General features: G+C 43.2%; 1 protein-coding gene across 2 annotated transcripts in view; it reads left to right on the top strand.

The window, feature by feature from the left end:
- Positions 1 to 27,494, top strand: part of LOC105258775 — a 150,142-nt gene that overhangs the window by 15,725 nt on the left and 106,923 nt on the right. For both annotated transcript variants that reach the window (XM_025411065.1, XM_025411064.1), the window contains exons 2-3: positions 1,291 to 1,430; positions 16,753 to 16,893. Coding sequence is in view for 1 of the 2 variants with exons in the window: in XM_025411064.1 (XP_025266849.1) it covers positions 16,772 to 16,893 (122 nt within the window). In the remaining variant the exon portion in view is untranslated. The remainder of the gene's footprint in view (positions 1 to 1,290; positions 1,431 to 16,752; positions 16,894 to 27,494) is intronic.

Here is a 27,494-nt window from a genome sequence, read left to right as displayed (position 1 = left end):
CGGAAATACACGCGATCTCATAGCTTCTTATAGGTCAAAGTTCACCGTTAGCAGCTACAACGACTAATGGATGAAACTGCTGTACGTTTGGTATTATTGCGCCACCGCTGTTACTTTCCGTCGGGTGAACCTCCATTAGGTCCTTCTCTCGACGGCAAGCGAAATAATGAGTTAAAGTAGTACGAGACGAGAGACACGCCTCATTTCCATTTCCTTTGGGGCTCTGCGCGCGTTCGGGCGACCCGAGAATTATTTACCGTCTCATCTCTGGCGGCAGCGGCGGCCAATTATTATCGCGCGACGGTGATAACGTCCGTCGAAATTTTCCGCACTCTTGGTGATATTGCGAGATGCCACGACGTTCCCCCTCCTTCTCCCTCCTCCTCCCTCCTCCTCTTCCCGCTCTCTCGCGGTAACTATCCTGTAACTTTCTGCATTATAGCCGTGTTAACGAAACAATTGCCATCATAGCGTTGGTGCAGTCTCAGGTAGCCGGTCGCTTCCTCTCCAGATTTCTCAGCGAGTATAGAGATGATCTTTCATTAAAAGTTGTTGGAAATTTGCGATTTTGCGCTATATTTTTAATTCAATTATAAATTTGACCAGCGGGAAAGCTAAAAAAATTTTAAAACAGATTTCCTCGCGCAATCTCGCTCACCGACCTATCTCTCTCTCTCTCTCTCTCTCTCTCTCGCTATCGAAAATTACGGATATCTGTTATTATGAAACCGTCCGTAACATTCAACGTCGCGCCGCAAAATTCATTTCATTTCGTCTCGTCGATCGTATCTTGGTAGTAGTATCCTTTGAGAATTAACGCGATCTGGACGGATATTTTTATGAGAAACCGTATCGAAATCATCTATAGCTCGTGTCCTCTGACATTTTTATACCGCGGTTATAATTATCTTCTACGCGTAGAAGATAATAAAGTATATAGCGATAGACGAAACGGATAAAATAATTATTTTAATATTTTATCTAATTCTATTATACATTTGCCAGAATATATAATATTGTAAGATAATTGCGAGCATTTCTCTGTCTCGGCAAAATGACATCGGTTGTTCTAGTTCCAAAGATGTGCGCGCCCTCGATGTATTATATAGATTATATAGATTAATTATATAACACGCTATATAATTACCGCTTGCTAATGAAGTTATCGATCGGACTGTACGTTTAGTTAGAAAGGTCGAACTATAATAATTCTTACAAGCGCACGATCCGCTTAATTATTTATCGAGAGGCGCAATTAATCTTAAAGAGAATTTTTTTTTTTTCTTGCAGAAAAATATCTGTGCTACTTTCGAAGAAGGACGAGATGCTCTTATTCGAAATAGATTAGTTCTGAAACGGAGGGAGCATGTGTGGGACCGTGTAGTAGCGGAAATCAGAAACAGCACTCAATTCGCAATCAATTGACTCAGGTAAGACTGCTCATCTCCTTCAACATCTCCCATACACGTATCTAATCCCTGAAACGAATCGAGCGCGCGATAGAAAAGCGCGCACAAAGTTCGAATTCTCGTTCAACGTCGATTTAGCAAATTAACCAAATTAATTAAAGAATGATCGGTCGATGATAAAATCGACCGATTGAAGATTAAATTGCAAATAATATTTTTTGCGTCTCGAGTAATATTTTTGAAAATTATATTTCACACACGAGTATCGTTCTTTTTCAACTCGCGCTCGATAGATTTAGCGAGAAAATATATAAGATATTCGTCGATGGATCGATCCTTGCGAAAATTCGCGTGTTCTCCGGTGCGATACGCGCGCTCGATTACATCTCGACGACGATCGAGTCGATCGGCGCGATCGGCTTTATGTTTCTCGAGAGATATTTTTCTCGGCGGGATACGCGCATGTCGAAGTTACCCCGAAAATAAAGCCTCGGTCGCACGAAGCTGCCGTTCGTGGCTCGGGCTACGACGTAAAGGAAGTTGCTCAACGACCGTTGCCTTTACTGTTTATACGATCCCCAATCCAATCTCCAGTCTGAAGATCTTTGAGAGAACGAGTCAACTTTTGGAGGAGTGTCACGATTCCCGGGCTGCCTCCTCCGATACTCGAGAACGAAATTACGATAACGAGGGATTTCGTAGCACGTTACACGATCCTACGCCTTTTCTCTTTCTCTCTTTTTCTCTCTAACGCTCTCTATTCATCCTTCGTCTTTTGCCATGAGATTCTTAAATTCCTCGTAGTGTGCTAACTTTCGGAAGTTTCCGCGAAATCTGGGAAAGAAAGAGAGAGAGAAACAAGGGAGGAGAGACGGAATTGACGATAGTAATTGTGAGGATCTAGTCGGCCTTTTGCTGTTGACGAAATTGGAGAAATATATAGCAACTGCAACAACATCAACAGCGATACTAGTAAGGAGCGGAGAGCGCAGTAATCGTTGAGATCGGTACGATTATTGTTTCCAGCATAGTTTCCGCGCCGCAGTCTTTACTCGCTCGCTCCTTCTCTCCCTCTCCTTTGCTCGCTCACTCGGTCGTGACACAATTGGCGGAACACACGGCAGTTTCACGTGTGTAAGGCACCTACCAGCTACAGGCCGGTGGTGCGCGGCGCCACTTGTTGCAAAAATGATAATGAAGTAATAACGGAAGAAATCGCTTACGCGATCGTTGCGGATTTTCCGCTCTTCCGCTTTTACAGCGATACCCGTTGCGCGAGTAAACGACTAAATCGTTAGGCGGAAATTGCAAAAGTGGCCGAATTTATGGAATCGACCGCGTCCTGCGTTTAAAGAGCCGGTAATGGAGGAGGAAAATGACGGATGTACATGGCGAGTGGCCGCGAACTTTTCTATTTTTCTCGCCTCCTCTTTCGCGTTTGCATTTGCGCACATGTAAGTTTACGTCAACAACAATCCAAAACCTTTTCCGGCGAGCGGGACGAGCGTCGATGCGAGAGTCGATGCCCCAATAGCCAATATAAAATATATCTCGCGCGTTACCTTTTCTTAAAAGCCATATAAAATACAAGTAATAATAATGGACGAGGAAAATATTCGATAAAGTCGAAAATTTTACGCACGACAACTTTCGGAAAGTTTTTATCCTTTTGAATATCTTATCCTTTTCGTTCCACTTATATCGCTTGTACATACACCAGGGGAAAGTTCTTAATTCGCGAGAAATTGCTGCGTGATCGTCCGCGTATTCTCCGGCTTTGTCGGGAGGTGAGGTTTTCATCGCGATGTTATTCTTTGTCGACGGAATATCCTGAGAGAGAGAAGACACGCTGAAATGTCTGTCCGCGCGCGCGCGCGGACGCACAACGCAAGAAAATTATTCGCGTTAAATCGCAAGCGTACTTTAATCTATACTTTAATCCCTTAAGTCCCGTATTAAGTTGCACACGCGGAACGGTTACACGAGCGCAAAGTTTCTACGGGCCCGCGAGGCTAACGCAACTTGGACAGCGACCAAGATTTGTGCGTCCTGGGAGAGATCATTATTATCGATCTTCGATGTCGAGATTAGTTTACGAAGTTCCGTTCGGAGAGATTTGCCGTTAAAAGCGAGGGCTTCGACGCGCTCGTCGTCGTCGTCGTCGTCGCTTGGAGCGTCCGCAATAATGCGCTCCGCCGGTTGAGCTAAATCCACGTCAATCAATTGAGAAATTAATGCAAATTTTTTGAGCCTCTCGAGAATCGATATAATAATCGAGCCCTCTCGAGTAGAGACTAAATTAGTAAAATCGATAAAAATCAATCGGCTGACGTTCGTCGGTTGCATATGACGTTTATTGGGACAAATATACATGTGTTATCGGGAAAAAAAAGAAAATCCGAGATATTGTAGATAAATGTCTCTCTAGCGAAACTTTTACGGTATTTCTGCGGATAATGCTATTTTTCGTGAGAATGTATTTTACAGCGCCGAGCTAATCTCGCATAAGCGAATATGACTGACACACACGAGCGGCGAAAAATTATGAAATAATGTCGGTGAATTCTCTCCCCTTTTCACGTGAGCGACAGAAAAGTTATAATACCTTAAAAAAGTCGTAATTGCGCGAAATGCGGTGTTCCCCGGCGAATGTTCCCGACGCGTGAAATCGCGTGAAAAATAGGATCCCCGCCGGAAAGATAAAGGGAAATGTTTCGCGAGCGATTTGAATATATAAATCACGCTTCGCTAGACTTAGTCTTCGCGGAAGAAAGTCAATAGACACGTCGTCGGCGAGTTTTCCTCGAGTTGGGCGTTTCACCGCTATCATTCGGTCCCCGGCGCGCTATCGGCGTGTATCACCTCGACCGTGAAACTGTTCCGATAAGCTTCTTTAGCATATAATATCCTAGGCGCGTTCCGCCGTCGAAGAGATAGGACATCTTGAGAAGACAATTTTGATAGTGCCCCGGGCGACGATTTGATAATAATCTGCCATCGACCATTACTCCATTACATCACGTAGCGTTACGTTAGCTGGTACTTGGCAAAGTTAGATTGTTAAGCGCGTTCGAGAAATTGAATTGCTCGGAGGGGCGGAAGGAGGGGGGGGGCCGGGCGGGCAGGAAAACAGGATAGGTCCGCGCGCATCGGGCAAAAATATAAATACGCGGATAAAGATCTTAATCCGTTGATGAGATATCACATAAATGTCCGACGGACACACATGCTAAAAATGATAAACGTCACGGTCGGGAATGAACGGAATGAATATCATGCAATTTTGTAGTTATGTTTGACTTTAATTCCTACATACGAGGCTGCTCCTCGTATAATCTGTATTTATTATTTCATTTATTCGCGCTAATAGTGCGATAGCATTTTTTTTAATGCATCGTAAAGTACGATCCTCGTCAAGTATTCCTCCCTCATGCGCGTCGTTTATCGATGTTGATAATTCGTTAATATTCGACGATATTGGGTCAAGTAATTGATAATCTCGCGTGGTTAATTAATTTTAATATTTAATTTTAATGAATGAATGAGTATACGAGTTTTGTCCGAAAAATTTCATTGCGGAATTAATAAAAAGGATGAAATAATTTAATTACAATTCCAGTTATATATATATATATATATATATATATATATATATATATATTTATATTACGAATATTACGAGAACGTGTACACTGCGTAACACTAATTCTAATAATGTTATCGATTCTGTCTATGACGCGAGAATGGAGAGCGATTAAATTCATGCATTGGAGCACTCAATGCCGATACTCGGCAGGGAATAGCGGGTGCCGCAATGTTTGAGAACTGCTGTATCGGGCGACACATTGCGTTATCTAAAATGTATTATACTATCGGTTTATCGATCAAATCGGAACGACGGAAACAGCGCGAAACGCGCCGACCGGCTCTCCTTCTCCCTTTATCTCGTATTCGTAATCGTACGTGTCCTTAAAAGACTCCCTCGATGGCGGCGCATCCTTTCGCTATCGCGCAGGCACGACAGTTCGGAAGATTTCACCAAGATACAGGAGGTAACGTGTGCGAGCTTAATTTTACGAGCGAGGAGAGTGGAAGCGTCTCTGAAATCTCGACCGTGGCCGATCGATATCTGAGAAAGAGAGAGAGAAGGGGGGAAAGAAAGAAAGATCCGTGTCGAGTCTCCTTTTGCTTGAAAAAAAAAAAAAAAAAAAAAAAAAAAAAAAAAAATCGGAGTACTTTCCTTTGGAGAAAGGGCTTGCGAAATCGGTAAACGACTTTGCTCGTGTCGTGGATATCGTCGCCAGAAAATTGTCCATACGTTTAAAGTAACGCGTGTAAGCTGCGGCTTTAAACGCTTATCGCGATTAACACTTAGTCCGGAACAATTTAAACTGCTGCTATTCTCTCTCGTGTGTATGTGTGTGTGGGCGTGGGACATATTTTTGCAAGGTATGTTGGGGAAAGGAGACTTTCGGTACTGCGAGATAGAAACGAAAATTTCACCAATTATGTGTAATTGAACCGTGTAAGGTGTACATTTACGATGAGAAAAAAGAAAAATGGTTATTCATTAAATCAGATGTAACAGTACTAATGTACAATAATGTAATAGAGGCAAAAAGAGGCATGGAATTGTGATTTAACAAAGGAAATGAAAAATGTCTCCACGTCCGAACGTTCATCAGAATGACCGCAAACTCTGCAAAGAGATTTAATAACCGAAAACTCTAATTATAAGAGCGAAAGAATTAAAAATATCTCTTTTTTTCTCTCAATGCATCGATTTCTTTTGCCTCTCGTACGTCATTAATTCCGCCCCAGCAAAGCAGCAAGTAATTAGTGCTCGTTAAATCGCACCGCGCGATCCCTTACATGCTACTTTACGCGTAGCGTATAGGAGCGATGGAGCGGCGGTTTTAAGTATTCACCGACGAAACCGTGCGATATGCTAGCGAGAGGAGATGCGGGCGAGAGTGGAGAGGGGTTCGCGACTAACGACCCTCGTCAAGTAATTGGGGTACCAGTTGCATGCATCGGGATAGATTTCATCCCCCGAAGGCAACGGCGGCGAGAGTTAGAGAGCGGCAGCGCGAAATCGCGATTCCGTTATATTTATGCATGTGTGTATGCGTGTGTGTGCGTGCGTATGTGTGTGGCACGCATTATACGCCGCGACCGCGAGAAACTAGGTGCGTGCAGACGGCCCAGAAACGTCACCTTCGTTACTTATTAACGATTCCTGAGCGTCATCGACGACAACGACGACGACGACGACGACGATGACGACGATGACGCGTCTTTTTTTTTTTTTTTCACGTCGTCGTTTCTCCGCCATCGTTTTTCTCGACGCGTAGATAGCTTCCCTTTTCGCTCGGCCGCGAGAACGCTTATCTGCTCTCTTCTCGGTCCTTTACGACATCGAGAAGCTCCCTGGAGGACGCGTGAAAGGGGAGGATAGCGAGGGAGGATTCCCATTCAAAGAAGGAGTTAACTAGACTAATGCAATCTGGTGGTCAATCTTTATTTATTCAGGCAACGTCTCTGAATATTTCATCGGTCTTTGAAAATGCGACGCGATTGTTTATCGTTTACCCGGGTAAATCCGGGTTTTTCGAGGAGGCGACGTTGGGGTTTACGTAATTTTTGCGCCAAGTCCTCTTTTTCCCCTTCTCTTCCCCCTCTCTCCCTCTCTCTTTCTCCATGGGATAAAACTCGCTCGTCGTATCTTTTCTCGGTTTTCGTTTTGCACGAAGCCCGCGCGATTATTGAATAATTTCGCTATGCGATAGGGGTGTCGAGTTTGCAAATTTCAGCTCAAAGTGCTCGCGACTTTTCCCCTCCTTCCCCTCTCGTGCATCGAGACCGAAAAATACACGTGTGCTCGCGCATTCGGGGCAAAGATAGCGTATCGTTGGAAATAATAAAAAGATAGGAGGAAAGAAGGAGAGAGACCGTGCTGCAAGTCGCGTGTCGAGAGAGCGGACTTTCGAGGGATAATTTTCTCGAGGTGAAGAGAATCCGCGAGCAACGCGAGCGAAGCAACGAAACGCGAGCCAGGACACCCGGTATAAGTGGCGCACGGGACGCATGCGCTTATTTATTAGCGCGACCGAAAATCGATATCCGCCCGTCTCGCTCGCACCAGCAGCTAATATTTCCTTCGGCTCTGCTTACCCGTGCGAAAACCGGTGTAATTCCGCGGATCGCGAGGCTCTACCGTGACGTTTCTTTTTGCGACGTTTACGATTCCCCGGTGCATTGACATGAATCGGGGGTGGAGGAGCGGGGGCGGGGAGATAGAATGGCGGAGAAAGCGCCAGACGGAAGGGGGAGGACGGGCTTCGTTATTCAAGGAATACCGGATCTCTTAATCCGGGCAAAGAGCCTTAAATATTCATGTTTCATCTCCTCGCGAGCACAATTTTAGCGGCAGATTTACAGCCGTAATAATGAGTTACAAGGCATGTAAGTGAATTAGCGCGACGCTCGGCGCTCTTCTCTCGTCTAGCGATAATAGAATCTCGCGGTAATCCGATGACGGTCGATTTCTTTTCAATTATAGCTGTAAATGTGACGCGGGACGTTAGAATTTGCTTCTTTCAAGATGTAATACTAGTTTTCGAGCTATGAATAAATGATTAAAAGCCGGATTGTTGGATAGACTAGACGGATGACCGGATAATATCCCTTTACGTATTCAATGTAACGTGTAGCGACCATCCGAAATGCATTGTCCCGTAACATTGCGCATTCAGGATGAAATTACGTTAGAATGTCGGAATACGAACAAGTATTTTCTAAAATTTACCAAGTTAGCGGAGAGAACTAATTCTGTAGAAGAGTGATTTAATAACGAATGAATAGGACAATGACATATGTATCTCCGCGTTTTCAAAAAAGAATAAAGATTGCGTAGAAAGTCTCGCGCGAATTTTCTCTTCGATTACGCGATGTCTACATTTTTAGAATTATCTCTGGAATTAAAAAATAGATAAACGTATTTTTTATTCCAACGATTAATCGTGGAATCAACGCGAAGCAGCTGCTTTCATTAGATTCTCTAAAGCCTTTACGTCACTGTAAACGATTCATATTTCCTTGGTCGCGCGGCTAAATTTCTTCACGGTACACCGCTTAAATAATTTCGTTATGCTACGAGCGCTGCAACAATTCCAAGCTTGACAACGATAACAGAAGTAATTCGACTTCTCTCTCTCTCTTTCTCTCTCTTTCTCTCTCTCTCTCTCTGTCTCTGTGGTGAAGCTACGACGACGAGTCAGTGGCGTGTCCCGAGACCGAAATTCCACTTGGCGTACTTGGAAACAACTTGGCATTGAGCGACAGACACGCGTCTTGCCTCCGTATCGCCGCCCACATCGATCAACCATCCGCGCGAGGTAGACGTACAACCGACCCGCCTGCGCGCGGAAATACATCCCTGTGTTCAACTGTGCGAAATCGGAGCACTATCGAAAAGCCGATGTGTGTCAGTGATTCCATTAACGGACCTATGCCCCGGTAATCGAGAGAACGAAACGATGCACGACGCGGGTTTAAAGTTATACTTTATCGAGAGTCGTGAGACACGCCAGAGAGCATCTCGATAGATGTATCAGCTTCGAGAGAAAGAAAGAGAGAAGGAGTCGGTCAAAGAGAATCCACGATAGATAAAAGATAGGCCACGTTAGATCCGAGACGTCCCGCGCGTATATAGATAAGAGTTACCTTCGAGATACGCTTACGTATAGCGTTGAAATTCGCGTTTCGAATCGAGCATAAAGTTATCTTAGCGGTCGAAGAATCGCAAGTTAGCCTTCTTCGGGGAATTCTCGATGCTGGCGTCGAGAGCGGCGGTCTGATCGCGAAATGCTCCGATTTAGGAATCGCACAAAACGACGATTGTACATTTTTCCCGAAGCGACATCGGGCGTTTATCCATCAGGACGACGGAAGATGCTTAGGCGTAGGTTGTCGATATCGGGCATCCGGACGCACTTGTCGGAACAATTTTCATCGACGGCCAATATCATCATCGGTCTCGGAGGAAAAGAAGAGGAAAGAACTCCGGTTCCGTCTGTTCTTCGTAAAACGGAGAGGAGAGACGTGAGGGGAATAGTCCTGTAGCCGATTCGGGCCAAGTTTGACGGCGGGTGAGGCAAAGAAGGAAAATCGCGGTGATCCGCTCCGGCGCTCTTTTTTTTTTATTCACCCTTCTGCGTGCGATCCCCCTAAACGATCATATCTTTCCCTTAACGTCTCTCTTTCTCTCCTTCTTTCGTTTCCGGAGCGACCGCGTCGCGGCGGCGGATAACCCGCCGCCGTTCCTTCTCCCTCGCGCTCGATTTATCGAGGTTTAATTTCAATCGCACCTCCGACTCGAATCCTGCCGGCACACCTCCTCGATCCTCGATCTCCTCTTCTCCTTCTTCTGCATTCATTCACGATCCGACCCGATATTTCCTCGACTCTTCGTTGACGAGGGTTTCCGCGGTTATTTTTCGCCGTCTCGCCATCCCTCGTTTCCCATTCCTTTCTCGAGTTTGCGTCGTATCGTTTAAGCCTGTATCTTAACAGGCGTCGCGTAATTTACATTATCGATTTCAAAAATGTCGCTGTCGGGATCCGCAACGACTTTATATAATATATTCAAACGCGAGGTAACCCGGCACCCAGTTTTAAATATCTCAGTCTGTTTTCGCGCTTTCAGTTCTCACCGCGACGAATATTTATCCGCGAAAACAAAATTATCCGATATTGTTAATCGATTATTATTGTCTCTGAAAAATTAATCGCCAATTTAATCTACGGACGCGAGTCTCCGACGAGTGTGCGAGAAGGATGCATAATGAATAACGCATACGAGGTGCTACTCGAGACTCGAAACCACGCTTATGCGAAATTGTCTCCCTTTACGTCGACCGACTTACGATCCACCGCACTATGGTTCTCATCAATAAATTGTGATTATTCCGCCAGTGTCCCGTGCGACGGTAGCCGCTCGGACACGAGCAAATTAGGGCGTGATTAAGCGAATAATTAATAACAAATCCGAGACGACGGCGGCGGCGGCGGCGGCCGTAATGGACGACGACGTCGCATGTTGGAACTAAGAAGTATTATAATATCGCATGTGCGGCCGATTTGATCGTCATTGAAAAACGGAACGACCTGTAATCGCTTTGCTCTCTCTCGAGCGTAGCATGCGACGTTACTTATGTAACGTTGGCATCGCCGCTCTCTGCGCACCATCGAATGCATTATTAATTATTTCCATGTACATACAGCCGCGTGTGTATCCATCTTTGCGAGCGAGCGAGCGTATGCATTTATTCGTGTCCCTCTCGCCCACTCCTCTCGCGACCTCGCGCGTAATGTATTATATATATATATATATATATATATATATATATATATATATAAAACGGGACATAATAAATCTCTCTCCCTGAAATCGAGGATACTCGGCCAGATCGAAGCACGTCACAGCACGATGACAGGCTACAGAGCGATTTTTTATACCGCCACGTTAAATCGACGTTTCGTCCTCTGTACGGGGGGTACGTCGATATATCGGAACGTTTCCTCTCGTCTAGAGGCAAAAATTCGACCCTGCGTTTCACTTATGCTTAACATTGAATGTAAGAGACGATAACGCGATCTGTAATTCAAAATTTATCTTTTTTTTTTCTCCCGAGAAAAAAATTCTCCCCCGAAACTGTGGCAAGAAAAATTCGTCATCGATATCGCAATCGTTTCGAGACACCTTATATGCATCGCATGTATCCTCGCGTTTTCCGCACTCTTCTCTCCAGAGAGCCGTTCCGCGAATTCGATCTCCCTCTCTTTCTCTCTCTCTCTCTCTCTCTCTCTCTCTCTCTCTCTCTCTCGTGATCCGGAGATATACCACGCGTGGGTGCGCGTGTGTGCGTACGTGTGAGCTTTTTCCGGATACCGCTATATTTTTCTTAGATCCAACCCGCTTTGCGACGGATAACGTCGCGACGCACGTCCCGGCACTTTTCCCTCGCGATAGCGACGTAAATGCATTAACGTGGCTGAATTACCGTCGCGATAAAGCAATTACGTTAACGGCTCTTACGTCGTTTAAAATTCACGGCGTAATCGTTCCTCTCGTTTTCCGAACGGGACGCGCACGGATTGCGGCTACGCCGATCACGTATTCACGCTTTAGCCGTTTCGGTACCAGCTGCGCTTTCGAAAAACTCATCGTGTATCGGATTCCTGCAATTTAACGGGAGAAGGATGGGAACTGTTCAGATTGGTTGTTTGAGTAAATAATACGTAAACGATGCGGAAATTACGACGTTTGATTCTTTTCCAACTTTACAGCAAACACGTTTAATACGTGATAAACATTATGTTCCTTTGTTCATTTTTGAAAATCAATTACGCGGAAAGATCTATCATATTTCGCTTGATGAATCAACGTACGGAAATTATACTAATTAAAAGCTCATAAACTCCGTATGGTGATGAATAGCCGCCGTCTCGGCCGATAATTTGCGCGGCTTATCCCAAAGTTTTTTTTTTTTTTTTTTTTTAAAGAGCATTATTCCGCTTTTATCATGGAGATTTCGCTTCCCGACATCGCTGAAGGCTCGTGAAGGGGTTAAGGAAAAAAGGCATCGGCTCGACTCGCTCGCTCTCTCAGCTTACGCCAAGTTTTGACGTTGTTGCGCCCCGATTGAAATATGCGCCAAGTGCACCGTGGAGCTTTTTAATCCGACGACCGGGAAAAGTATCGGATACGTCGTTACCGAGTAAGATGTATAGTCCTCCTCTCGTCGTTTTCGGCTAAAGCTATCGATCACGCTGCGGTGGCGTATCGTGTTTTACGAGGATGAAAATATTTAAGACAGCGGTCGATTTTCTATCCCTGGCCGCGACGAGAAATCTTTTTCCCCAATTTATCTACTCTCTTCGTTTCGTCGACGGCGTTTATAATGTCGCCGAGACGTGAAATATCGAGCGTGCGCTTTTTTTGGCCGCGCATCTTAATACATGTTATACATACGTCACAATCTTTCGATTTCATCACGTTGATCACGTTTTACCACGTCATTGTGTAACTCGCCATCACTCGCGGCGAATTGAATACCATTAACGGCCGAATCGATAAAATCGCGAAATACATACGATATCAGTAATGCCATTCCAGTGTTGATGGAACAAAATTTTCGGTGATATTAAAACATTCGAATTAAATTGCATTACATTGCATTAAAATTAAATAAAAATTTAAATATATCGGAAATTATATTTCTTATAACGATTCTCTCGAAATAAACTCGTCCTCATTTTTCTCGTCGATATAATTCTAACGTAAATTGTATAAAAGCTTCCGGCTTATAAAACAGTTGTACGAAAGGAGTTATTTCGTAACGAGCGGTATTACATACACGGTATTACATGCTCCTTCAAGAATTTCTACGTCATTGTTATTGCTCGTTCCATCGTGATGTACGTTACACGAAAACTGTTTCAGATTCTTATCAAGTACGGCCGGGCGTTTTTATTTTTTTCCCCCTTACAACTTTCCAATCTCAGCTTTGATAAAACACAGAAGAATAACTAGCGCCGAGACTTGTGCGAGAAGTTACTTGCATTACAAGTTTTTGTACTCGCAGAAATTCGAACAATGCCTCGACGAGTGTCGGTCGAATGTAGTCCATGCAAGTTTAAGTTAAATATTGCTGCAGCGGGCAACAACTTTTCGCGCAGGCAAAAGTTGTACGTTCCGATACATTCCAATTAATTAAAACAATCGATATTCGTTTTAAGCAAAGCTTCGATAAAGATAGTTTCATAGAAACGAGAAATGGATATTTCTGATTTTCACAAATTAAATGCAATTGGTCGAGTGTCACTTGGACGAATATAAACGCGCAACGTTGCATGTCAAATTATCCTACAATATACATATTTCGACCATTTGAATATTAATTTGTCTCTGAAAATATTATCGTTAGAATTTAATTTTTATATACTTTTATATACATATATATATATCTGATTGCAAATATAAGATCCATAATTTTGTCCATGTATTCATAAAGCAATCTGTGGCTTTAACAACGTATAGATTCGCGCGTAGTTTGTCAAACTATTAACGAATGAAGTTTGCGTGGACTCGATAATTTACGATAGGTTTATAGGTCTACACACATATACGTAAAATGACTTGTATGTAAATCGAGCACAATAATTTATAGATTCGTGAATTTATCTATTATATTTAGGATTTGTGTCTAGACGTCACGCGGCGCGATAATATCGAGCAAATTTTTCTCTCATTCGCGACAATTTTTCTTATTAAGGGAAGAGAAAGAGAATCGGAATGTTCGCGCGAGTTTCCATAATACGTAGCTCGACATCGCTTTCCATCTCGACGCGATGCGTAAACTTTATTACGATAAAACACCCTAGGAAGGTACGCAAAACAGAAATATGCGAGCGAGCGTGCAGCGTCCATTCTGTACGGACGAACGACGTAATAATTTCCGCGTTTTTGTAGCCGGCCGGCCGGCGTTTTATTTCGGCATCATAGTCGGTTCGGTTGCGTAATAAATAGGGTGCTTGATTCGTTGTAATATACATTTCCCTTCGTTCGAATCACTTTTATCACCGTCGACTGCCGAATTTTGATCTTTTGTTCCGGCAAATGGAGGAAATCGATCATTATGCGTGTCATAAACGGCCCGTTCGTTTTGAAAACCGCGTAAATCGCCCCGAAACTTTGTTAAAGCGGATGAATCGAATCGATCTGTATTCAATACCGGACTTTGGTTAGTTAATAGTGGAATCAACGGACCGTTTGGCGAAAAAAGGATAAAGATACGTAAAAAAATATTGGAAAAATAAATCAACAGTTTATAAAGACGTAATTACGAGACAAATGGAAGAGTCGCATTTATATGCATCGAATATAATATTAACGGGAGGAGAGATAACGTTGCACGCGTGTATGTGATACGCGTGGGGTATTTTTGATCGTTTTTGTAGCCGGCTAAATCGGGCATACGCCAGATATAACGCATGCAACATTAATCGGATTCGCAGGACCGGAAGGAATTAAATTCATTAGTTCGCGTCCACATCCCGCATTTAAAGTTAAATGCGGCGATATCACTCTCGGCCGGCGGTCGACATCGAATGCCCGATCTTCATATCAGGCAAATAAATCGCGGCATCAGATGGCCGCATTTAGCGTTATAAACGACGGTGGGACGGAGAGTATTGTGCTACCGAAATTTGATTTACTTTCGAAACAAACGCGCGGCTCCAAAATCCGCCGCGAGTTACACAGCTACGTCGCGTACGTGTAATAGCCGCCGTACATTATCCGTCGCGTGGCGACGAAAGTAACGTCGTTGTTGCGTCGGTTAAACGGAGCACGGATTCGCCTATTCGCCATTGCCCTGCCCGTTCTGATGGATCGTGGAAGACAGATCGTTGCAACATTGCGCGGTCTAACCGCGCTGCGGTTGTCTAACATTTTCCGCCATGTTAACCCTCGCTCGCGCGAGGACCGGGAATCCTGCGATACGTGTGTACGTACCGCGACTTTTGCGCATCGACAAGCGCGATACCGAAAGCCTTCAAGTTTGTCAATCTGCATTACGATCCTTGCGACGCGTCCCGTCAAGATTTATAATTCTCTCATTTTCATGAAAATCGCTTTCGATTCGACTTTTATACACGTGACAATTATTTTCAGTTTCTCATGCTCGTATCCCTTTGAATTTTTTATTCATATTAATAGAAAATTACAAGGAATATGATGAGATGCTTGAAAAAAAGATTGAAAATCATTTCTACGTGTATGTAATTTATTCTTCCCTTTAAAAATGATCTTGGAAAAACATGTTTTTTATTTCGTATGCTATAAATTTTCATTTTAAACGACTGATAAAATTCGTGATAAATCCAAGACAGAAATCTATTTATAATAAATATTAAACATCAAATACATTAGAGTAACGATATATTAATATGTATAGAATGTTATTGCAAAGTTTATTCGTTTGATGATTCGCAGGGTCGATTATTATTCGCTATTATCGACGATTATTATTCCTGGCAAATTTGCGCCAGAACTAATTTATCGTTTTCTAGGAAACTATACCGCCGACAAACCGCGAGTTTCGTCGGACAAATCGCTTTGATGTATTACAGTTATATCGCTGGCGATTGACTCGCGATTCGGCGCGCTTAATCCGCTGACGTGCATAAAGTTTGTCGAAGCGATATTGCGAAATGTTTTTGGGGGCTGATTCGACGCACAAACACAGCGGGCGAGTTCGCGCGTGAAATTCGACGCGTGTACGCGGCTTTACGTAACACGCGCGTTATTTGATTCCGTCCTTCCTTCCTCTCTCGTGCCCTCGGCGAATCGAAATACCCGTGTCATACGCGCGTTGGTCGCGCGAAAGTTCGTCGTTGGCGATAATCCGTTTCCGCTTCTGTCAAAATTGCACGAGCCGCAGGGCGAGCGGACCAGAACGCGTCGACGCGCTCGTAATTTAGCATAATTGAAAATATGTATCGCTATTTCGAATTATACGTGAATGGACGACAGGAGAGAGAAGGGAGGCAGAAACGTTGCATCGTTAATTAATCGTTACGATAAAGAGTTCGCGCCGACGTTAATGACAACATTTATTAAAACTTTGGTCGTGCTTCTAGTATCTCTCATCGATATACAAACTACCGAGAGTTTGAAATTTATTCGTGTCAAGATGACACTAATATTTCTTCCGTTTCCCTTTTGCTGTCTCTCTCTCTCTCTCTCTCTCTCTTTTTTTTCTCTCATCCTCCTTCGCTCTCTGTATAACTTCCGTTCTCGTCGTAGTCTTGTTAAATAAGTAAAAGACGCGGAACTGCCAGGCATCAGCTCGCGTTCCGGAGTTTGCGTTTGTGCTGTCGGTCGCATTACGAAAATCCAGACTGCCTTTCAGGATTATCGGGTTGGGACTCTAGGGTAGTGTCGGAAATTACCCGAATTTCGATGCGGAAATCGGGAAGAAGGGGAGGAGGAGCGACGGAGCTTAAGCCCGGTCGAATTATCAACGGGCGAAATAATTTGAATATTTTACTCGCATTTCTCTATAACGAATACACGCGCGCGAGACGAATCGAGACGAGAAGATAGGAAACAATCGAATTTCAGGTCGGTATCGCCGATAAATCCGCTCCAATGTCTGGCGCAGAGTGTTGCGCTTCCGCGCGGACATTTGATTTATAAATACGCGCTCGGCGTATCGCATCTATTCGGGTGATAAATAATGCTAATAACAAGCTAACGCTATTTGAAATATTTCAGTGTCGGATTTGCCACGGAGATGTCGATGCGCGCTCACGAGGATAGCGAGAGATGCGAAAGGGAGAGACGCTCGTCCTTCAAGATGTCGAGGAGCAGAGATCCCTGTTTCGTCGCATTCCAGAGTAAACGTCTGCTGCCTCGGTGAGTCACGCATATACACATACGTGCATCTCCCTTTGTTCCTTTTTTTTCACGCTTAGAAATCGGCGTCGATATCTAATACCCGAGAGGTGGAGCGGCGTTAAATTTTATATGAAACCAGTGAATCTAAAATATTAACGAGCCTCGATTATATTCGCGCTTTATGGGCGACAGCGTTGGCTGGCGAATCGTAATTGCGCGCGTGAATATTTAAATCGTTTAATTATGTTCACACCGCATTTAATTATAAACAACGCGATGATAATGACGAGGCGCGGATTGCCGGCGACACGCCGATGCAGCCGCTATAAAAATCTGTTGCGATACCAGTCGCAAACGCGGTAGTCGGTACGTCCGTCACGTTTCATCGGTTCTCGAAATACGTTTCGTAGAAAAATGGTTGGTAGAGATTGCGGAAAGTCGATATATCCGCATGTTATACATTTTGCTCTCTCCCTCTCTCTGTGTGCTTTTTTTTTGTTTGTAATCTATATCTCTAGTGTCGATTGCTGGCATATTCGCCGGGAATGCGTTAGACAGTTCATGCTATCGACGAATTCGATGCATACGAAAAATATTTCTCTAGAATGCCCGTTCCAGCTCTCAATTTTTAAAGACGAAGAAAGCGTACAAGTATAAATAAAATTTTATAAAATTCCCAATCCGGTAAAATTCGTCATGTTATCGGGATAAATCAAACAAAATGTTGCGTTAAATATTTGTAATATTTTTGTAGGGAGGAAAACGCAACAACAATATCTTAAAATACGTTTAATCGTTTAAATGTACACTGAAACATGTTAACTTTTTGAAGCGCGCAATTTCGCGGAAAACGATTGCCCAAAACGCATTAAAATAATTTTCGATGCGCTCCAACGCATACTAACTATTCTATCTCGCGTCATACAAATGCGCATAAATGCAGGTAAATCTTGTTAAATCTTGCATTAAGAAAGGCGGCGAGACAAGCGTGCGCGCGACGCGCGGAATTTACGGTCGACGGGCCGAATTTTTGAGACGCGCGGGTCTGGATTTCAGGTGGGCAAAGAGGGGCGACATTTTCGGCCCATCGTGTATTCAATTTACCCACCCTCGACCCGGGGACGCCCGTGTACCCGGTGTCTCGTAAATAAACGCTCGAGGAATGTTGCAGATGCTTGCGCGGGCATAAAACGGGCGTAAAACAGACGTTCGCGAGCGTGAGGTGGACGTGGAAGGTTATAAAACGATCCCGGGCGTGCGCTACCGGGGCATGTAAAAATGCGACGGGGGTGTCGCCCCATCCCCCTTTCGTTCCCGCCTCTTCTCCCCCAAGCTCGCCAACGTTAAAGGGCTGTAACACGCTTCCTTTTTACGTCTGCCGTTCGACGTGGCGCGCGTGTGAAAGATCAGGTTTGACTTCGGAACAAAAAATGATGATCGATCCCCCGTACTATACGGGTCTCCCCGTCTTTCATGCGGAATCGCACGTCGGCTGAGGCGAACCTTCTGATTTCTGTCCGCAAATTGTTCACCGCCCTCGTGGTCCCTCGTGGACCGAGTGGATGTTATTAATAATGCAAAAAAACGCGCGCGAGGCTCTCTCACCCTACCTGTGCTATGTGCGGTGGTCTAAAGGCGGGCTTATCTCCCTCGTGAAATTTGTAGACGTCTTGTTTTTCAGCCGTACGGAACGTACGACTATATCGCGAATGTAGGGCGCCAGAATGTGTAAAGTTACTTAAAGCGAATTATTAATACACGATGACAGGCAGATCGACGGACCATTGTTGTTGCTTTAGCGCCGTTAGCGTTTCATGTCCCTGTCGCATTGCTCCGAATTACCAAGACTGCGCGATACCATCGAGATTTACGATCTTACGGACAGAGTTCGATCGTATCATCTGGTCGGTATCATCGTCACTATTTACGTATGCGCGTCATCTCGTATGTATGGTGTACTCGTGGCATCGTCATTCGTCCTTGTATTGGCGTTGGTTCTACAACGAAATTAATTTGGAGAATAATATTCAATGTTCAACGTGAAGCCGGCGTTACGATTTTGTCACCATAAATGCGTTATATTTCTCAAATGAAGCAAATGAAGTTTATAAACTCTGATGCTCATTTTATTACGAGACGTTATATTACGGTCCCTCCGCGTTTTCCATTATTAAAATATTAAATTGTTATATAATATTTAATTATTATAATTCCTTCTCGGCGCGTGTTTTACAGAAGGTGATACATTTTAAATGACATTAATTTTTCTCAAAATTTTTGTACGAAATACTTTTCGAGAGAGAAACCTCCGTTTCCGGAAAATATCAGTCATTCAAAATGGCCATTCTGTATATTGAAAACAATTTATTTTAAGAAAGATTTTGCAGTTTTGATAATTTATACGTTATATTTTTTATTCATGCATAGTATATTTATACGTCAGAGTTTTGATTGAAAGAGGAAATTGTGTCGATTAATATAAAATATGTACACTCTTGTCTCTGAAATTAAATTTGCGCGAGACAAATTTTTCCGCCGAAAATATTAATCTACGTCAAATGAAACGCCATGAAACGCGCGGGCTCAAAATAATTCGTGCCGTGATATCGAAAGCCGCAACATTGTTTTATTATACATAGGAACGCGCGCGGGACGCTTTCATATTAAATTTGATGTCCCGCCCCATAAACGCGTAACAAAATAAATAACATTTCAGACAATGCGCGCGACAGATATATCGCGTATAATTATCAATATCGGAAATTTTTTCCATCAACATGATTACGATAAACGTAATACGCGGGCGGACATAATATAATCGCAATTATCGCGCGAATAAATTCTCTCTCGCACGCTACATCATCGTGTACAGAAACGTGTGGCCGGTATTATTATATTTTTTTGTCTCGCGTCACATTTTTGCGCACTGCAGTCGCATTAAATGATTCATGAATCTTACGACGCGTAATATTAAATATTTTAATTTAAAAAGTTAACTTTTATACACACACGTATTCAACTTTACGCGCTCGCCACTCGTGTCATGTTGCGCATCGTTGAATAAAAACGTTATTATGACTCATTCGATGATTTATGACTCTTCCGCAATGTTAAAATATATTAATTTTTATATTTATTAACGACCGGATTGATACACGCGCGCATATAATTGTTATTATTATGGCTAATTTTAGCTACATTATCTTATCATATATATCAATGCGATCAATGTTATTTTTCATTCGAAATCATGTTGTGTCGCATTTTCGCTGAATGCTGCTGCGCGAGCTAAATGATTTATGAATCTCTCTTTAATACAGATATACGCGTGCAATATTCAATACCGATATTTTTAATAATACATTGACATTTATAATTATAATTGTAAATTCTATTATTGCGTCATATTGGTATTTACGGGCAAAATGGCATCTATAACGTTACAAATTTTAAATATTAGATAAAAAAAGACATTTAAATAACTAAAAATATGGGAAAGTATGTACGCGATGAAATTGAAACAAAAAAGTACATTATATTATGTACGTGTATTTGTGTTTGTTGAATTTTATCGCTTCGTTTCTCTTTTCGCTTTTTACGATGGATTACTCCAAGATACACGGCCCTAAAGTACATCGGTCTTCCGGCTTTAGTAATTAAAAAATCCGGTCAGCTTAACCTCCGTAACTACCATTCCGCGCTAGGGTTAAGCAGTGATTTATTAATCCTCCCGATGGCCGTGTCCTCCCCGAATCCTCCTTCCTCTCACCCTTTCGACATCAATCGTTACCGTTGCCGTGCCTTCGCCTAGTGTACACGGGATAATGAGGCCGCCAGCCAATTTCGCGATGTGTGAATTCCGCATTGTTTCTCGCACCGTTTTCACAGGGACGGTGCAATTACCGTCCGGGCCTTAAATGGCCCCGGGACCACCCCTCCCTCGCCTCTTTGACCGGGGGCGACGTGGCACACGCGAAGACGGATTTCCTCTCGTAAAGTACGCGGCGCGGCGTCTCAAACGTAATTACTTTGGACTCGTGTCTACTTTGTTCATCGACGACGAAATCTTATTCTGCGCTAACGAGCAAAGCGAAACTTCCAAGCGGTCCCCGGTTCCCTTCTTTTCCTCGGATTCGTCCCGTCCCGTCGTCGCGCGCGCGCGCTTTTTTCCCCTTTTTTACGTTGTAACGACGTTCGGACAAAGGACGTTAACAAAAGTAGACGAAAAAGGGGGCGACAGTGGAAGACGTCGGACGGGAAACGACGTCGAGGGGGAAAGGGGAGGGAAGGAGGAAGGGAAGAAGCAAGACAAAGATAAAATAAAACGAGGGGAGTCTGGCGGCGCCGACGTCGTCGTCGTTGTCGTCGTCGTCGTCATCGTTGTAGGGCGTAGTTTTCCATCGCCGAGAGAACGCAAAGTGGGTCATCTCAGGGAAAAGTCCGTAAAAGCGTGAAACGCAAAAGTAAAACGACGACGCGGCGTGGACGCGACGGGGGTGCCGTTGATGCTGATATACTTCCGCCGATGATTTGCATAAAGTTCCGCCACGGTCCCGACGAGAGACCAGGTCGACGTCAACGTTGACGACGAGAAGAAGGACGACCGCGAGAGACTCCGCTTTTCTCGTCCGAATTTTCAGACACTGATCATTCGCCATGCGCGTTACGTTTGCAGTTTTCCAAATTTTTGTTAATATACATATACATTGTTTTTTTTTCTTGTTTCAAAAATATAGAATTTGATGTGAAATGTGGCAATTTTCAATTTAAATTGTTATATACTATCGGTGTGCACAATATTTACTTGTAGCTTGCTCCGAAATGCTCCAAACACAAAAAGACTACATTATGTAATTATTTTAATCAATTTCTCTCGTTTTTATTTTTCCAATGTCATTCTTATTCTTTTCAACAGTTGGACGCGACATTGTGTGTCTTACAGCGTAATCGGAAATTAGAAAACTTCGAGGTATTACTTTTCACTTAGCACGCGGATCGCACCTAGGAATTTTAAAAGCACAAAGTATGGAAATTGCATTTCGCACGGGCGTCACAAGTATTTGCGAACAAATATAAGCTACGTTATACGTGTATGCAACATTTTACGCAAAGTGCGTAAATATCTCCATTTCGACATCTGTCAGTCATTTTAATGGAAAAAGATGCGAAAACAGATACGAGATATATTTGCGGAAAAAAGATATCAGGTAAATCAGGTGCGAGTTGTAAGTCGTGCGGAAACATGTTTCTTTCTTCGATGCGTTTTCTCTATACTCTTGTATTTGTGTTACAAAAGTTGGCGGGCCAACAGAGTCTCGCTCGCGATTGCTTTTTCTTCAAGCAAATGAATATTTCCGGAAAGTTTTCGCAGCGTAGCCGGCTGAGCGCGATATACAGACGGAGAGGCAATGTAAGAAGGCGGTTAACATAATTTACCGGTAACGAACAGTTCGAGCGAATGTTATTGCGCCATGCGTAAGGAATCGGGCGCAACCTTGTTCACGTTGCGGTTAATTCATCCCTTCGTTCGCGTCCTCCTCGCTCCGAAACTTTGCCGGCGATAGGGAGTTTGTTTTCGCAAACATTCGCCGAAAAGCTCTCGGGTTATCCGACATACATGCCTCTGTCCTTTCGTTCGCTCGGGGTAATTTTTGTCGGAATTTATCCGTGCCATTGTACCATCGATGTAAAATCCTCTACTCGATGATCACCGCGTGACAGCGGGAGACGTCGAAAAAAAATAAGTTATGTAAAAAGATAATTAAACGTAAGAGGATTATAATGTATGTATTTTATACAAATCCATGCGGACCGTCAAAAACTGTCCATTGCGTAATTTTAATGACAAATTTTTCGACAAGATAGGGAGGGAGGGAACCCATTCTATTTTTTTTTAATTTGTGTTTGTCAAATGTAATACCCTGCGCGTTCGAGAGTTTATACGCGATGCAGAGAGATATTTTCTACAAAAAGAGCTCGCTCGTTTTGTTAACATCGCATTGTTGAGCGATGAGATTTTTTTATAAACAATAATTGCAAAAGAGAGAAACGGGTATCGACAGTCGATGCGTATATTGTCACGTGGAAAAAAAATGACGCGTGTTTCCGGTGCGAATTACGAGTGCCCGAAAGAGGGCAAGAGCGAAAGGGAGAGGCCATCGGTCGCCTTTTTTTCACGAACATAGACTAAAAGTTTTTCGAAACTATGTTCTCGATAACAATATTTTTTCAGGAAAAGCAGTATTGTGCGTTGTGAAAAAATATATGCGAGCGAGACGGACGAATCGCGAATTTTTCGTTTTCGTTTTTCACGATAGGAAATAGCAGGGCGAATGCGACTGCAGCGATTCGCGAAACGATTTTCCCAAACATTTCCTTTTTATGTGTGCGACATTGCGTGCTCGGTGACGCAGCTTCTTTTTTAAATCAAAAGAGGGACGGGAAACAGGAGGACGCAAAAAGAGAGACGACCCAAATCGCGTCAAATACGGACGTATCTAACGTTTTATCCGTTCGCTGGATAAAACGCGAGTGCAGTTTTGTCGCGATAGAAATGTGATCATCCTTACTTCCAGTGTACGCGCGGATATCAGAAAATAAATGTAATTTTATCCGGATTAATTCTGACAGGATAATTGTACGCTATTTCGGCCGGCTGAAAATATCGCGACATGTCGCGATAAATTGGCGACGTCTCATTTTTTAAATAATTGTTTTTACATTTTAAATCTCGGCAATGACCAATTATTTATAGAATGCACGTTGAAGTAGTCGCCGTGTCGAATAATATAAATTTGTTTGTTGCAGTGGCTGAAAGATTGAAAAATCGGTCGATATCAGAATATAGCGGCGAGAAGAGCTCTCGTTTTTTTTATACGCAAATATCGCGAATTGTAAGCGTCAATAAATATTTTAGTATGGCTTGCGCAATTGTTCGATCAGCCAATATTTGCATGTCACCATGTTGCAACACGTGTTATGCCGGTTTTTTCTCTCGCTTCCATATCGTGTTCATTCAGATAGAGTTTGACGTTTGACGATGTACGAGTATTTCGGTATTTAATTTCGCCGACTTTTAACCCTGCGGTGTCTTATACACGTTTAACTTTCGTCACAAGCGACCCGACTTTGTCACAAAACGCCAGAGTTTTCAATTTTCTAGAGGAAAGCAAAGGGACGTTCTCTCTTTTCGCGTTTTTTATCTCATTTCGCGTATCTGCTTCAAGGAAATTTTTCAGCGACGATAGACGTTTTAAAAAATCGATATAAAGTTATCGTAATGCAAATTCCTAAAAAAATTATGTTGTTAATTGGAAACAACTAAAGCAATAGTCGATTAAAGGAATATTTTCTCATATAATTTATTCGCGAATATATTATATAAATATTACAATAAAATATGTAATATGTATATAATATATTCATCACAATCTAAATAATTCGTTAATACGCTCGAATATTACATCATTTTATATCATTTTATAGGATACAAATATTTTATGAATCGGAGACATTAACTTTGCACTCTCGAGACGGTTCGCCGAATATGACCTACGAACACAATTGGTCGACACCGCCAATTGAGTTTCCGCATATCGAGCATCGTATCGCGTCCTCGACACTCCCGTGGCGTGGCCGTCAAAATTAGGCAGCTGTCCCGGCGACGCGATGGTCAGCTCGCACGAGGGTCACGGACACGATGGACTCGGGATGGCAGATGTGCGGGGCCCCCCCGAGATAATTGACGGGGCCGAATTTCCGTGTGCACGCTACTCTGGCTCGATTATACCACCCCCGCGTCCGATGCTGTCCCGCGATCCGTTTCGCTTTGTCATCGCGCCACAATTATTCGAAGAGCGAAGGCTGCGAGCAACTTTTGCCTTTTCTCTCTTTCCTTTTTCGTTTTAAACGCGAAACTTGATTGTGCGCAAAATTCTCGCGATCAAGAGGCAGAGATAAAATATTGCTGTTCGTAATCGTTATAATAGTATTAAATAATATTATTGAGATAAGCTTGCGTTTGCGGAGAAGAATAATCTTCTCGACGACCGATTCAATTTTCTCGTTAAATTTCAACGAATATACATATATGTATAATTCCCGTGACCCGTGAAATATTAATATTGATCAGAGTTATGTGACATTAATGCCACTCGTTTAAAATTATATTTTTCCACGGACGATAGTCTTATTTTTTCCTGCGCAACATTTGACACGAAGACACGAAGCCAGTGCACAAATTAATTTAAAATGACGGCCGCGAGACACGCAAATGGGTCAGATCGTGAGTTATTAAAGTTCAGGAATTATTAGAGTCGAATTGTACGGCGTGTCAAGTCGAATCAAATGCAGGATTTATTTCCGCGGACGCAAGAATCGCGAAGAGTGATTGCGAGATTTTTTCCCATAAAGATTGGCGGTGAAGGATGAAGAGAGAGAGAGAGAGAGAGAGAAAGGGAAAAGGAGGGGGAAGCAGGAAGCATAGACGAAGAGGAAGAAGAGGGAACGAGCGGTCGTCTATTTATCATCCGCCAGAGCGCATAGAAGTTAACCATCCCGAACGTTTAGAACGCAGGGAAGAATTTAAATTTTATCAGGGCGCACGTAAGACACGTAAGATAAATTATCATTCTTAATGCAAGGGGGGCCTCTCCTCTTGGCCCTTCGCCTTTAACGCGGAGCGTTTTGCGAACGTCTCTCTCGCTTCCTCCTTTTCCCTAGAGTACCGTTCCTCTCTTTCTCGCGCGCGACACATCCTCGTATCGTGAATTTACCATAGAAAATAGGAAAGTAGCGCGCAAAAGTCCCGTTCGCCTTTAAGCCGGCATCGACTTACACATGACATTTCTATCGAGTATCGATTTATCGGTCCTATAACGGCGGAGACGATACTGCGACGAAACAGAAAGAAGAAAGAGAGAAGAGAGGAATAAAGGTCAGCGTGGCAGTTTACACGTTCGAGTGAGTTATATCGGCACGGTATAGATATCGATATTCGGCGCGATAACCGTCGCATCAAAGTCAGTCGCGGAATACTCAAGAATGCGTCAAGCTCCATACATTATAATGCTGATCTAATATACGTGCAGCGTTCCTTCGTTCATTGCTGAAACGCACGTTGCATCCGGGACAACGATGCCGGCTGTGCCGCTCTCTCGAAGCAAGACAAACACGCGTACGAGCTAAACGCTTTCAAAGCGATTCTATTTATCTTGGAACGTGCAAATTTTACCATCTTATTTCTCTAAAAGCTTTAATTATATGTATATATAAACTTTATTGAATGCACGAAAGTCAAGACATGTAACGAAAATATAAACGGAAAGTCGCTCACACGACAAGTCGGAGATGTCGGTATAATTTGTGTTGTTTTTTTATATCTAAAATTCTGCTACATTTAATTATTGATGTAAATAATAGTATTTGTAAACAGATTGCGCATATCGGATGCAGAATATCAATTAAAGTTGGAAGTAATGTAGAGAGAAGCAATTGATTTGAGGGATGAAAATAAAGAAGGTCTACATCTCATGCCGAGGTAAAGAATGCGAAAGATTTGTATTCCTTGCACTAATACAAAGACGAATAATCCCAAGATAAAATTTCATCGATATTTGTCGATCGATATTTCGAAACTTGCAGTTGCGACATGAAATTTAGGAATAGCGTGAGAGATTTTTTCTCGCAATTTTATCTCGCCCTCGATATTTTCCATTTACAAACTCGAAACTCGAAATATCCATAAGCGTGTGGAAAAATGCATTGTGAATTTTTTTGTCTATATACAGACACCGAGAGAGTTAATTTTTTCAAACAGATTAATTTCACAAGAGTCACTGGTCCGGAGTCAAACCAGAGTCAGTGATTTTGACGAGAATCAGAGGGAATGTACGTCATACTTTTTTTCTCTTTCTCTCTCTCTCTCTTTCTTCCTCTAGCCCGATCATACGTCTCGATCAGATAAATTACGGGAGGCTCTTAAAAAAACATTTTTCACTACCGCGACGGTAATAGCTCGCTATTGATCCACTTCCGCTCGTACAAGCAGAGAGAACTAGGCGGTGGCGATGGCGGAGTGACTGCGGGTGAAAGTTTTCGAAAAATTTCAATCTTTCAAATGGAACGTGTGGACTCGGGGTAATTGTGAACGAAATGCGGGCTCGACGAGATGCACGCCTAAACGAGGACGGTGGATAGGGTAGGAAATAAAAGCGTTACGAGATGGAGGGCCGTTTTCAATCGACCTCCGCGCGGCGCCCATATACGGGGCAAAATGGACGTATAGGATATTGCGTCGCGCAATAAAGAGATGCTTAAAGTGGCTCGTAGAATCACGAAACGCGGCACAAACCGTTGTCTCTATTTAGACGACGTGCCCACCCTACACAAGCAGCTCCGGGCTAATCCATCGAGCTTAACTCTCGGGAATATCACCCTTTGTACTCGGACGCGTCGCGCCCAAGTGGCAATGTAACTTGTCATTTTTTTTTTTTAACGCACCATCGCCATGCAGATAACTTTTCCATTATACGCCGAGCATCCCGAGCTCGAGCCAATTAGCGTATCTCTATTTAAATAATCTCGTTGATCCGTAAATAATCAGAGACTCGTGAAAGATG

This window comes from Camponotus floridanus, unplaced genomic scaffold (assembly GCF_003227725.1).
Source record: "Camponotus floridanus strain SB8 unplaced genomic scaffold, Cflo_v7.5 scaffold37, whole genome shotgun sequence".
Classification (NCBI taxonomy): Eukaryota; Metazoa; Arthropoda; class Insecta; order Hymenoptera; family Formicidae; genus Camponotus; species Camponotus floridanus.
This window is presented reverse-complemented; position numbering and strand designations above follow the sequence as displayed.